At 40.2% G+C, this 12,425-nt stretch overlaps 1 protein-coding gene across 2 annotated transcripts in view; it reads left to right on the forward strand.

The window, feature by feature from the left end:
- The window catches only part of LOC126412455 (putative mediator of RNA polymerase II transcription subunit 26), a 277,940-nt gene that overhangs the window by 58,926 nt on the left and 206,589 nt on the right, over positions 1 to 12,425 (forward strand). For both annotated transcript variants that reach the window (XM_050082064.1, XM_050082063.1), the window contains one exon: positions 11,428 to 11,776. In XM_050082064.1, the coding sequence (XP_049938021.1) occupies positions 11,428 to 11,776 (349 nt within the window). The remainder of the gene's footprint in view (positions 1 to 11,427; positions 11,777 to 12,425) is intronic.

A 12,425-nucleotide genomic window follows, 5' to 3' on the forward strand; every position in this document is an offset into this window, starting at 1 on the left:
GTTGCAACACTCTGAGCAGTGTACGAGGTTTTGACCCATGTTACCCTTGCTGTTCCTTTGTCCTGACTATCCAGGATTCCTTTTTGCTTTGAATAATGTAGACGCTCGGAGGTCTTTGGCAGGACCCCATGTCATGTTGGGATCCCAGGGAATGAACTAGATGACAGACTGCCCAAATTGGCTACCAGCAAGCCATCTCTTGAAATTGGTAGTCCGGAATTGGACCTTCGATCAGTATTATGCCATCAAGTTCTAAGGATTCTGAGTGCATAATGGTACACTCTGACTTTGTTGAGCAAACTACAGGTGATAAAGGAGACCACGAAACTGTTGAGGTCCTCCATGTGGGTCTTTCGCAAGGACTCCATCATCCTTTGCCACTTTGCATTGGCCATATTTGGCTGACTTACGGTCATCTCTTCTGTCGTGAGGATCCGCCCTACTGTCGTTGTGGTGCTTGTTCAACAGTGGTCCATGTTTTGCTGGACTGTCCTAACCTGCCCACCCTGTGGTGGTCTCTTGTATTTTCTCACTCACTTAACCTGGTGTAAGCTTATGATGCCTTAGTGGCTGATCCGATGTTATGGTTTATTCGTGAAGCGGGTTTTTCCAGTCTCTCTAAGGGATAGCATTTCAGCCTTGTCAGCCCATTGAGGGGTTGACAGGACGACCTGTTGCCTTCTCAGCCCCAACTAGGCAGCGGCTGTCTGGGCTTTGTGGCCTGCCGCAGCTGTCACCGTATTCACCTGTGCCGTCTTCTTCCTCTTTCTTGTCTGTTTTCGTTGGCTCGGTGTCCTTCCTCCATTTTCCCATGTTTCTCTTGTCCTGTCTGTGTCGGTAACAGTGGCTGGGGTGCCTCCGGTATGTGGTGTGTAGTTTTGTTGACCTTTCTGTACCAGGTAGGGGAACTATTACCTCATGACCTCGTAGTTCGGTCCTTTAATCATTAAACCAACGAACCACCCATCAGACGCTATAGAAATGGAAAAGACAAGTGACAGAAAGAAACGTCCTAGGAACCTATTTGGGATTCAACTCTGGACCTGTTGCTTTGTAGTTGGGCACTTATCAATGAGCCACAACTAACAGTATCTGCCATAAGTTTTTTGGAGCTGTAGTGGTGGTAAGTGGGGTTGAATGGTTCACTGACAATAACATTTCCAGATCGCAATATTTTTATCACAGCACCTGGATGTGTAGCTGTTGTGTAACATTGTTTATAGGAGATCTGAACTTAATTTCAACTCATATAATTATCTCTGTTGATTTATCTATCAGAAAGTGCGTCTATGCTGTAGCTACACTATTTATATATTTATACCCATTGATACATAGCTTAATATTAAATGGAGTGCATTCATTGATGTTGTTGGAGACCTTTGACTGCAAAGTGTACAGTTCAAATTTCTAATTACCGTGGATTACTGTGGATTTTTCATTGTTTGATTAAATTACTGTACAGTGTATTAAATTTGGTGCAGCAGCAGTGTCACTGGCAAGTGGCAAACTACAAAGCAAAATGGTTGAGGTACAAACTCCACTCAGGACTTGGCTGACTGGGTTTGAGAATGATCAGCATTGTTACAATTACTCGTGAAATCCATAGATTTAGACTACCAGAGTGGAAATAAAAGACTAACAGAAATAACAGGTAAGAAAGATTATGTATTATCTTTTCAGTGTATCCAAGAAAATTAAATTCTGACAGAAAATTTTTGGCCAGACTGCTACATTAGTAAGGGCCAGTTGTTCAATCCCCGTCTAGTAGCCGCTCAAGTTCTATTTTCAGAGTAGTGCGGAAAACACGTACGAACACGTAATAACATCTAACTGGCGAATAAACACGGGACTACTAAACCGGTGATTGTGGCAGGGTTAGTGAAGTTAACCAGAGAATAAGGTTTGACACTGGCAGGAATAATTACAGAATTAGTGATGACAAGATTGTTTGTTAGAATGAAGAAGGAGAAGAAAAGGGAGAATCACAAAAATTATGAAAGAATATGACAATTCCAAATTTGTGTAAAAATTTCATAGTACTTCTTTTCGATCTCATGCTTCAGAAGCTGGAGCATATGAATGAAATGTGAAACTATTTCCTAACAAAACTTTTTGCTTGTAGTAGGCCTAATAGCCATTTGATATTGGTACTTCATGAATTATATTCTGACGTTTATAAAAATGACCATTTGTGCCAAAACAATCTCGTTTATTTGGTGTGTGTTACAATTGTTCCAATATTAGGCAGGACTGTTTTGTTTTCTCTAGCAGTTAGTGACAAAATACACGTAATCGCACGTAATCAGATCAGTGGTGATGGTGTGTTTGATTTGTGGGGTGCTCAACTGCCCTGTCATCAGTGCCCGTACAAAGCCCCAATTTTTTCTCGGTCCAGTTTTTTTCACAGTCCAATCTAGCCACTGTCACGAATGATGAGGATGATGATGAAATGATGAAGACAACACAAACACCCAGTCCCCGGGCAGAGAAAATCCCCAACTCTGTTGGGAATCGAAACCGGAATCCCGTGATCCAGAAGTAGCCATGCTAGCCACTAGACCATGAGCTGCGGACTAATCAGATCGAGAAACCACACCAGTCTTTGAGAAGCCACACCAGTCTTGGGTACTATTTGTATTAACAGCTTTTTCAGTATTAGATGACGACATTTCGTTTTTTCATGTAGCAAAACATTTGACGAACTTTGATGATGTAATAATTCTGTCCCAGAAAGGAAAGCACACCATGTAAAGCTTAGCAAGATTAGCGAGAGGCAAAAAAATGCTAGGACATAAGGTTTGAAGAAATGTGTACTGTCTTGCTTGTCTCTTGTCTTTACTGGTTTCATGTATACTATGTTTAATTTTATGTTGTACAAAACAGCAAGTTATTAGCTAATAGGCAATAAAGAGTGCAAATTTTTTGAAGAGTTCTTGTTCTCCCAGTTACAAATAATCCCATCCAGTATTAATTGTTGTGCGGGGTAGCCGCGCAGTCTGATGCGCCTTGTCACAGTTGATGCGATTCGCCCCGTCGGAGGTTCGAGTTTTCCCTCAGGCATGGGTGTGTGTGTTGTCCTTAGCATAAGTTAGATTAAGTAGCTTGTAAGCATAGGGACCAATGACCTCAGCAGTTCAGCGCCATTGAACTTACCACAAATTTCCAGTTTTCAGGATTAATTGAGAGGTGTGTGCGTGTTTTTCTTTTTTTTTTTTTTTAAAAGAGGGCAGGATGTCAAACCAGCCGACTGGGAGCAGGAGAGGCACCACAGGACTGTCCTGAATATAGTTTGATGGCATGTATTACAAAATATTACACGTTTGAATTCCACAGAGTGAGCGACATACAGTGACATGCGATAGAAGAATGCTGTGTGAAGAGACGTGGCACTGCACTTTGGCACACTTAAGACCAAATAACATGTCGTACATTTCCTCGAACACATATGTTTTATATATTGGACTCTTCAGAAAGATGTGCACTACAAAATGAACATACTTTCGAAAAGTAAATTTTTTAAATATATGGCATCCTACCTCCAACGCTCAAGGAAGGGGGGGGGGGGGGGGGTCACTATCTAGTATTGCCCTGGGTCGGAAATATCATACATTAGGGGCTGATGCATAGAGCAGCCTGAGTTATAATTGGGAGGTGGGTAGTCTCCATGTGACCCGTGTTTATGTTTAGTGATTTTGCTGTTTCCTCTTTGTTCATTGCTCTCATGTCAAATGAAAACAAAATGGATTTCTGTGGTTGGGAGCTAAGTAGTGAATTAAAATACATTCACATAATTACAGAATGCCAAAATATGTTATTAGTTTCAGATTTTATTTTATGTCCACGTTTCTGATAGTCAAACATTCATCGTCTTGCAAAACAGTGAAGTTATTTTTGTGGGTTTGCTAAAGAAGTTTGTCTTTTAATAATCTTTTCAGCTGAGGCAGTCAATTTATTTGAAACAAAGTGTTTAATTCCACACTATTGGCTAGTTTCGACTGTCCGTTGCATTTCAAGTGCACTTTTTCGTCTTACAGCACATATGGCATAATAAAGAACGAAACGTGAGATAATACAGAACTGGTACTCCAAGGTAATGTATGTCCAGATCTGGGCGTATGAATGTGCACTTCAAGCCTAATTATGCATTTTAGTATAGTTCATGAAATTCTGATGCTCTTGGAGTATCTTCTAATGTCTTGTTTCTTTTATGAGATACTGTAAGGTCTTTTAATGTTTTACACGTACGAACATACGAGCTTTCTGCGCCATCGTAGCTGCACAAGCACGATGACATATGTTATCTGGCGCGCTCTGGCAACTGCTGAAATGAAACTATTTCCAACAGGTCGCAGGAAAATATTGCGAATGCTTGCTTGAAAAGTGTTACTTTCAAAGGAAATTTCCTTCTACGCAAGATTAACTATGTGCGAGAATGTACGATGAATTTCTTAAATCACAGAGCGTTTGACTCTCATTTAAAAATCAAATTTTTGAGGATGACCATGTAGAAGAATTTTGAGCCTAGAAGATCAGACATTTATGTTGTCATAAAAATTTTGCTGGCACATCTGAATGATGTATCTTAAATTGTAACTGACGCAACAAAGATCAATATTATATGTGAAAGCTTAGCTTCTCTTGCAGCTTATTAATCTTAAGAGACCAATATTATATGTAAAAGCTTTTCTTTTCATGTAGCAACACTGTGTATATTAATTTAAACCATTAACTTTTCCTATTTGTGTGTTCGCACTACTTAACAGGGATGTTGCTATTGGCTGACTACATCATGTGTCCTATGGTCTGAATATCCGCTGTCATCGGCTGGCGAGATCACGTGACATGAACTATGACTGGCTTACAAAAGCGCAATCTCGATCTCAATGTTTTAGAAAGTAAAATGTGGTGTTTGGTGAATTTCGAATTTATACTTTCTTAATACAAAAATATGTACTGCACGTGTTGCTGCATATCAAACATCTTTCCAAAACGTGTTTTCTTCCCTGAGTTTCATTTTCTAAAGTGCCGGGAAATTCTACGTCGGTGTATAAAACCATGACAATTCAAAGGATTGATAAGTTTTACAATTGCAAGGAAAAGTATACTGTAACTTAACATGGAAAAAGTTTATTTTCACCCAGGAAAAAGTGTATTTTTAACTGGGAAATCGGGGAATTTTTTTCCTATGTCCGTGTATACACCCTGTTTTTGATGGGGATGTTGGGTACAAGCTGTGGGAATATGCAATAATGTATTGACCTGTGGAATGAATTGAATTGCTTTGTAGTCATGAACAGGATTTGATTCTACTTCTGCTTTTGCCATAACTGTTATGTGCTGTATCTTTCTGTCATAACACTCATTCACAATGATTTACAATTGTGGTGATTAATGATACGCTACTTTTCAAAGTGGTGGAGGAGGACTGCTGCTGTCCTGTGTGGGTACTTTATCATGCCATTTGTCTGTTTCTGTGAGCTCATACATGCATGTCTGTGAGTGTGTCAGATGACAAGCAAAAAATAACGTAACACAACATATTATTTTGACAGCCAATTTTTGGTCTAAGAATATACACTGCTGAGCCAAAACGTTACTGAGAACAAAGTCTTTCAAATGGCACTGTTGTATCAAACATTCTCGGACTTCTTGCTGGGTCAGTTCAAGATAAAACTTGAGCTTTCGACAGGAACAACTGACTTTTAGAACTGTCGCTATGGTGGTTTTATACAGTCCGTAGATGGCTTCTTATGGGTCATTAATTACGCTGTGCTGTTGCAGATGGTACCAACCTCTGCGCTAGTGGTGCCACCACTCTCGTCGTAGTGTAAACATACACATACATTAATCGGTGTATTACACAGAACAAAAACTATTTCTTATGAGGACCACTTGCATTTCAAAATTTATCATTTGAAGTACATGTTCTGAAAGAATGGCTATGAGTCACATAATACAAAGTCAGTGTTCTCCAAGAAAAGGAAATGTGAAAACTTTGAACATTCATGTGATGAGCCACCAGTTGCATTCCTCCCTTTCTGCAACAATGCATCAAGCAAAATAGTAGTCGTCCTGGGAAGATGAGATGTAAGACAAATTTTCCGACCTTCTAATAAGATAAAAGAGATGCTATGCCCTGTTAAGGCCAATCTCGGTCTCAGCACCTAGGGATTTATAACATCACTTGTGAGAGTGAAGGCAGTTACATCAGTCAGTCCATCCGATCAGTCAGTCCATCCATATCGTTTCTGATTGCTGCTCAGAACATCACGGTTTATTAAAAATCGAGAACTGGAGAAATCTGCAGTTGCTGAGCACAGCCTCATAAACACACACAAAGTTTTGTCCCAGGCTCCTTCCTAAATGATGGGATTCCCTAATTAAAGAGGCTTCAGACGTAAGAATGTGCACGAACTCCAACTGTGACAGTAGGTATAATCTTCGCAGTGCATGGAAGTGAGCTCTTGATGCAAAGAAGAACTAGACGTATTCCTCTAAGTGTTTATGCTGTGACAGGAGCATGGCACCACCAGTGCAGAAATTGACATCATCTGCAACAGCGCTGTGTAATTACCGACCAACCAGAAGCTGTCCACTGGCCATATAAGGCCACCACAGCAGCATTTTTGAAAATTATTTACTCCTGACAAAGACAGTGGATGTAACTGTTAAAAAGTGTTACCTGCGTACTCTGCAAACCACCATGAAGTGCACGGCGGAGGGTACGTCTCATTGTACCAGTTATTAGGGTTTCTTCCTGTTCCATTGATATATGGAGCACATGAAGAATGATTGTTTGACTGCCTTTGTGCGTGCAGTAATTATTCTCAGCTTATTCTCCCGATCCCTGTGTGAGCGATACATAAGGAGTTGTAGTGTATCCCTAGAGTAACCGTATGCCACATTGTTAACAACAGTCACACAAACAACAAAGTCACTGTCCTTCAAAATATTCGTATGATGAAATGTTTTCATAAATCTGAGGGAAGAAAAGCATCAGAATCACGAGGAAAATGACATGCGTGAAGTTGGTTCTGGTGGCGGTGCTGCAAACCATCAGGTCCTGTAATCAAAGACATATAGAAGAGCAAATGCGTTCCTGGATCATGCTTCTTTCCCAGTGCCCACAGTTGCCATAAACCCTGAAAAGAACAAGACCGTGTGGCGCAAAGCGATTCTTGTGGACCATTGGCAGTGCTGGATGCTGAGGTGGGTGTAGCAAGTGTAGCGGTGTCCGATGGCGGCAACCATGCAGAAGTTCTGCCAGTGATGCCCCGTCTTGTGGGTGGGAGCAACAGGAAGTGAGAAAGAGATGTAGCACCTGTTCACGTGTGTGGGTGCTGCGAGGCTTTGACCATCTGTTGCTTGAAAGTGCGTACAAAGTGTTCTACTTCTCCTTTGGACTGTGGGTGAAATGGAGCACTTGTGAGATGATGAATGCCATTCCATTCACAAAACTGTTCAAAATCGTGTGAAGTGAACTGTGGTCTGTTGTTTGACACAAGTACTTCTGGCAAACCTTCTATGTAAAATATGGAGAACAACACTTGAATGGTGCTACATGATGTGGTGGAAGCCATAGGCACCACAAATGGAAACTTGCTAAAAAAGAGTCTACCATGATGAGCCAGCGAGTGTTCCAAAATAGTCCTGCAAAGTCAGTGTGCACTCGTTTCCATGGTGATTGAGTTTTAGGCCAAGCTGAGAATGTTTATGGCAGAGCGGATTGGTTCTCCACGCATTCGCAACACTGTGACGTCATCTGTTCAATGTGCGTGTCCATGCGCTGTGAGGTAGAGTGGTGTCGCGCTAACTGTTTAGTGCGAACAACTCTTCAGTATCCTTGATGGAGCAATCGCAACACATCCTTTTGTAACACTTTGGGAATAAGCACGCATGATTGTCCACTGTCATTTTGAACTAGAATCACACCCTTTTGAACTGAAAGGTTATGCCGACATGCAAAATATCGGCATACAGCTGTGTTCTGGATACGCTTCAATGAACGAGGCCAAGACGTGTGAATATAATGCAACAAAATCTTGAGATATGGGTCTGCTTCAATTTTTCTGTAGTGCAAGGGAAAAAGATTCCAGCAATGCAGAGTCCTGCACATAGATTTTGCAACAAGATGCAGCAGATGCATCAAAATCAGAGTCCAGGCCAATCGGAAGGTGAGATAGGGCGTTTGTATTGCCATGCTATGCTGTAGGTCTGTACACAACTTTGTACTGATACTGGGAAAGCAACAAAGCCCACTGTTGCAATTTTTGAGCATTGCATGTAGGAACTGGCTTTGACAGATGAAACAAGGACTGCAAAGGCTTGTGAGAACTTGCGACCATACAAATAGTGATGGAATTTTGTCTCACTATACACAGTAGTGAGAGCCTCTTTTTCAATTTGTGAATAATTGCACTGAGTTTGAGTTAACAACTTTGAGGCAAAAGCAATAGGTCTGTCTTGTGCAGCAATTCTGTGTGAAAGCACAGCGCCAATTCCGTAGGAAGAACCGTCGACTTACAAAACTACCGTCTTGGCAGGATCAAAATGCACTAAACATCTGTCTCTCAGCAACGTATTTTTGAGTTTCTGAAATGCATCTATCAGTCTTTAGTCCAGACAAAAGGCACATTTTTGTAATGCAATGGAGCCACGATCTGAGTTGCATTTGGTTTGAATCGAATGTAGTATGTCACCTTGCATAGTACTGACTGCAGTTCAGACACATTGTGATGAATGTTAGCCTCACTTCTGGTGAAGTACAAGTCCCACATTGTACACTAGTGTGGTCACTATGTGCTGCCTGACGCTGAGACTGATTGCGACTGTGACTGCAAGTGCAAGTGACTGGGCTGCGACAAATGATTTGGCTCTGTCTGCAATTGACTGGGCCCTCTGATCCGTGGCGGCAATCTAAATACTGGTGATCGAGAGGGCATTGGCGTCGTGTTTCTTGCGAGTTTGTGTTTGGCCTCTATAAGTTCGCTTGCTCCAGTGCCTACTATTGATCCTCTCGCAGCCTCTTTTCCAATTGGTTTGCTTGCGACAGCTTATGCAAGCACAGTTTATGCACTTTAGAAAAGAACTTTTATTTATTTCAATACATGAAGTGGTGAGACAGGCACAACTATCCCTGTTGTCCCTGACAGGTACTTATGAGTGGTCAGCAGTTTCCACGCGTAGCTACTGAGCCTGGGCTGTACGCTGCCCAAACCGGCAATCTTTGGAGGCACGGATGTGTGGCAAGTCTGCAGTACTGTGCTACCATATCTTGTGAAGGACTTAGTGCTGGCGGCAGGTGCAGCCTGGTCTCAAACCCACGGCTGCTGCTGGCGGTACGGCTTCTGGCAAGGACAAGTGATCCTTGCCTCAAAATCCAGTCTTATTTACTACTGCTTTCGGCTATCCTGGCTTTACAGTCCACTGGTGTGTTTGTTATTGTGACCCACATGTCACTACACTGGCACTATCAACTCATGACTGTTAATGCAATGCTCCATGGTCATTTCTGCACTACTTCTCCTTACTTTTGCAAAAGAGTTATAATTTTTGACTAAAGACTAGGTAATGGCCCTACAATTGTACCAAATTTATACCTGGTAAATTGCTTCAGATTTTGCTTGAAATTGATGTTTATAAGTGTGGTTTCCATTTCCAAAATTAGTGATATGTCCCCTCAGGTACAAGCAGATAGCTGAATGCTTTTTAGTCGCTCATTTAACTTTTCAATTTCATCTTTACAGTTATTGCAAACACAATTTCTTACTACAAAACTATAACTTGTAGTTATATATTAATGTTACCTGCTTCTGTACTGGACACCCATCTTGTACAATTTCTTCTGGTGTGTGTTGTATAATTTGATGCCACATTGTATCACAATTTTTCTGATTGGAAGATGTTATGGTAAATGGTACTACAAATCATATATATCCCTTTTTGCTCCAATTTAACTGTTTTCAGAAGACAGCCCCTTGATAATAAGATTGTTTCTAGGATAAACAAACATGAAACATTTGCTAAACTCACAAAATAAGTGTGCAATATTCAATTTTAAGGCTAAAAATTAACATCAGTGTTCATTTGTACATTTGAAAGACAGTGTATGATCTGAGTTTCATTTCCCCAGAAAATGATCCTGTAGCATAGCAGTAAATAGAACTGTGCACAGTATGCCTGCACCACTGTTTATTTACTTGTTGCAGCTTTGACTATAGCACACCATTCAGAGTTTCTTTGACAAGTTACATGCATATTCCATTTATCCTGCTGCATGCATAGACCTAAAAAAAATTGACATATAAAATTTTCTACAGTTTCCTCTTTTAGTCTTGTTTGGATACATTTGTGATCAAATTGATGACATAAGTTAAAAGACGCATACATGTTTTTTATCATTTAAAATTAGCTGCTCTGAAAGTCTTGAAATAGTTTTCTGTTGTAAACAGCAAACTTCATATGCTAAAAGCACAGAGGATTACACTTGATTCAGCAGTAAACAGAAAAATATATTAGTGTTATCAGCATATAGAACAAATCTTAGAAGATGCATTCTGTCCTCAACTCTTCATTTCATCGTACAAGTTTCTCATACACAAAAATTAAATTGTTTTTTCTGTTGCTACTTCTGTAATGAATCAAAAGAAGAAGAGCAACAACTACTACTACTACTACTACTACTACTACCACCACTAGTATTAAATTTTAAAGATGGAATAATGATGATGGTGATGAAGATGGCAATATGGAAGTAAGAGAAAAATGCACACAATTGAAATGACAGTAATCTTTCCAGAAAAAAGAAATCAATCAGTAAATAAAGTTTAGTAACTGAGATTTTAGAGCCACACATTCTTGTCATAAAAAAAGGATTAGCTCTAATTTGTCTTTGGCATTCTGCGAGTTTGTGAGATTAAAGTTAATTTCCCCTATATCTGCATGGATTTTCTAAGACTTTGGTATCGGCCCTTACAATTAAGGTGGTGATTATCTTCTTTCACAAAAAAATAAATATCACAGAGTGTGAATAAAAGTGCAGTCTGTGATTTATATATTTGAGGAATAACACACTTGAAAATAATCTTTTTGTTTGTGAATAAGAATGAATGAAATTTTGAAATAATAGATCCACTGAAGAATATTGCAGAATAATTTCCTACAGAATTCTTTTTAAATATATCTTGCCCAGTGCATAGTGTTACATTTGCTTGCTAAGATTACTGTGAACCCAAGTTCTGAAATTGGAGGCTCAAATTCAGTTGCTTTTTCTGCTGTCCACCATGCCCTCATATCCATACCCTCCTCGCCCGTGTGTGTGTGTGTGTGTGTGTGTGTGTGTGTGTGTGTGTGTGTGTGGGCGGGCGGGTGTGCGTGCGTGCGTGTAAGTTTAAAGCATATTTAATAAAACATTTTGTACTTTTACAGGTTTGTTTTGGGATCAAGGGCATTTGCAAACAAATACATTCAGCAGTTTACGGAGATCTTCACGGAAGAGGGACGCAAATCAGTACGCATCACCCACATTGTGCCCGGACAACCTGTCCGGGTGCGGTGTACTGCTGGCATGGTCGAGCGAGACGCAAAGGCGGCAGCTGCAGCATTTGCTCAACAGAGGCAGGCAAGAGCTCTGGCTCAGGCTCAGGCTCAAGCACAAGCCCAGGCTCAAGCACAGGTTCAGGCTCAAGTACAGGTGCAGCCCCAGGTTCAGGCCCCAGCTGCGGTGGTTGGGACTGGCATCCCTCTGACGTCTCCTGCTCATACTGTTCTCAGCAGTGTAAGTAATACATAGTTTACATTCTCTCTCTCTCTCTCTCTCTCTCTCTCACACACACACACACACACACACACACACACACTCTCTCTCTCTCTCTGGGTCAATCCATACCAAGTGTTCCAAGAAAAAAATAATTGGTTGCTTGACCGCCTCAGAAAAATTTTATGTTTGCTGGTTGAATTCCCCATTGTTTAGTAGACACAATTTTTTTTTTTTTTTTTTTTTTTTAAATTTATAGTTTAGTATTTTGAAATGGTGGCCATATTTGCTCCAGGCCGCATTAGTTTTTTCGTATTTGCAAGCATCTACATGTTTTACAATTATTCAGTAGTGGATTGTCTTAAGTCTTTCAGAAAAGATGCATTCAGTTCAGCACACTCTGGGCTACAAATTAACATCATTATCACTTAGCTGAATGTATTCATTAATATATTTTAATAGTTCAAAATTATCAGCCACAAATTAAAACAAACTCAATTTTTGAACAGTAGTTTTCCAAAGAAAGATTAATTTCTCAGCTTTAATATTTTTTCTGCTTTTACACTGTATAGTGTAGTTACTTTTTACAGAGTATCAATGATGAGCAGCTTACACTTTAAAAAATACACTATTTTAAAGAAATGGATTTTTTTTTTAATTTTTCCATTTT

Source organism: Schistocerca serialis, chromosome 7, assembly GCF_023864345.2.
Source record: "Schistocerca serialis cubense isolate TAMUIC-IGC-003099 chromosome 7, iqSchSeri2.2, whole genome shotgun sequence".
In the NCBI taxonomy this organism is placed as follows: domain Eukaryota; kingdom Metazoa; phylum Arthropoda; class Insecta; order Orthoptera; family Acrididae; genus Schistocerca; species Schistocerca serialis.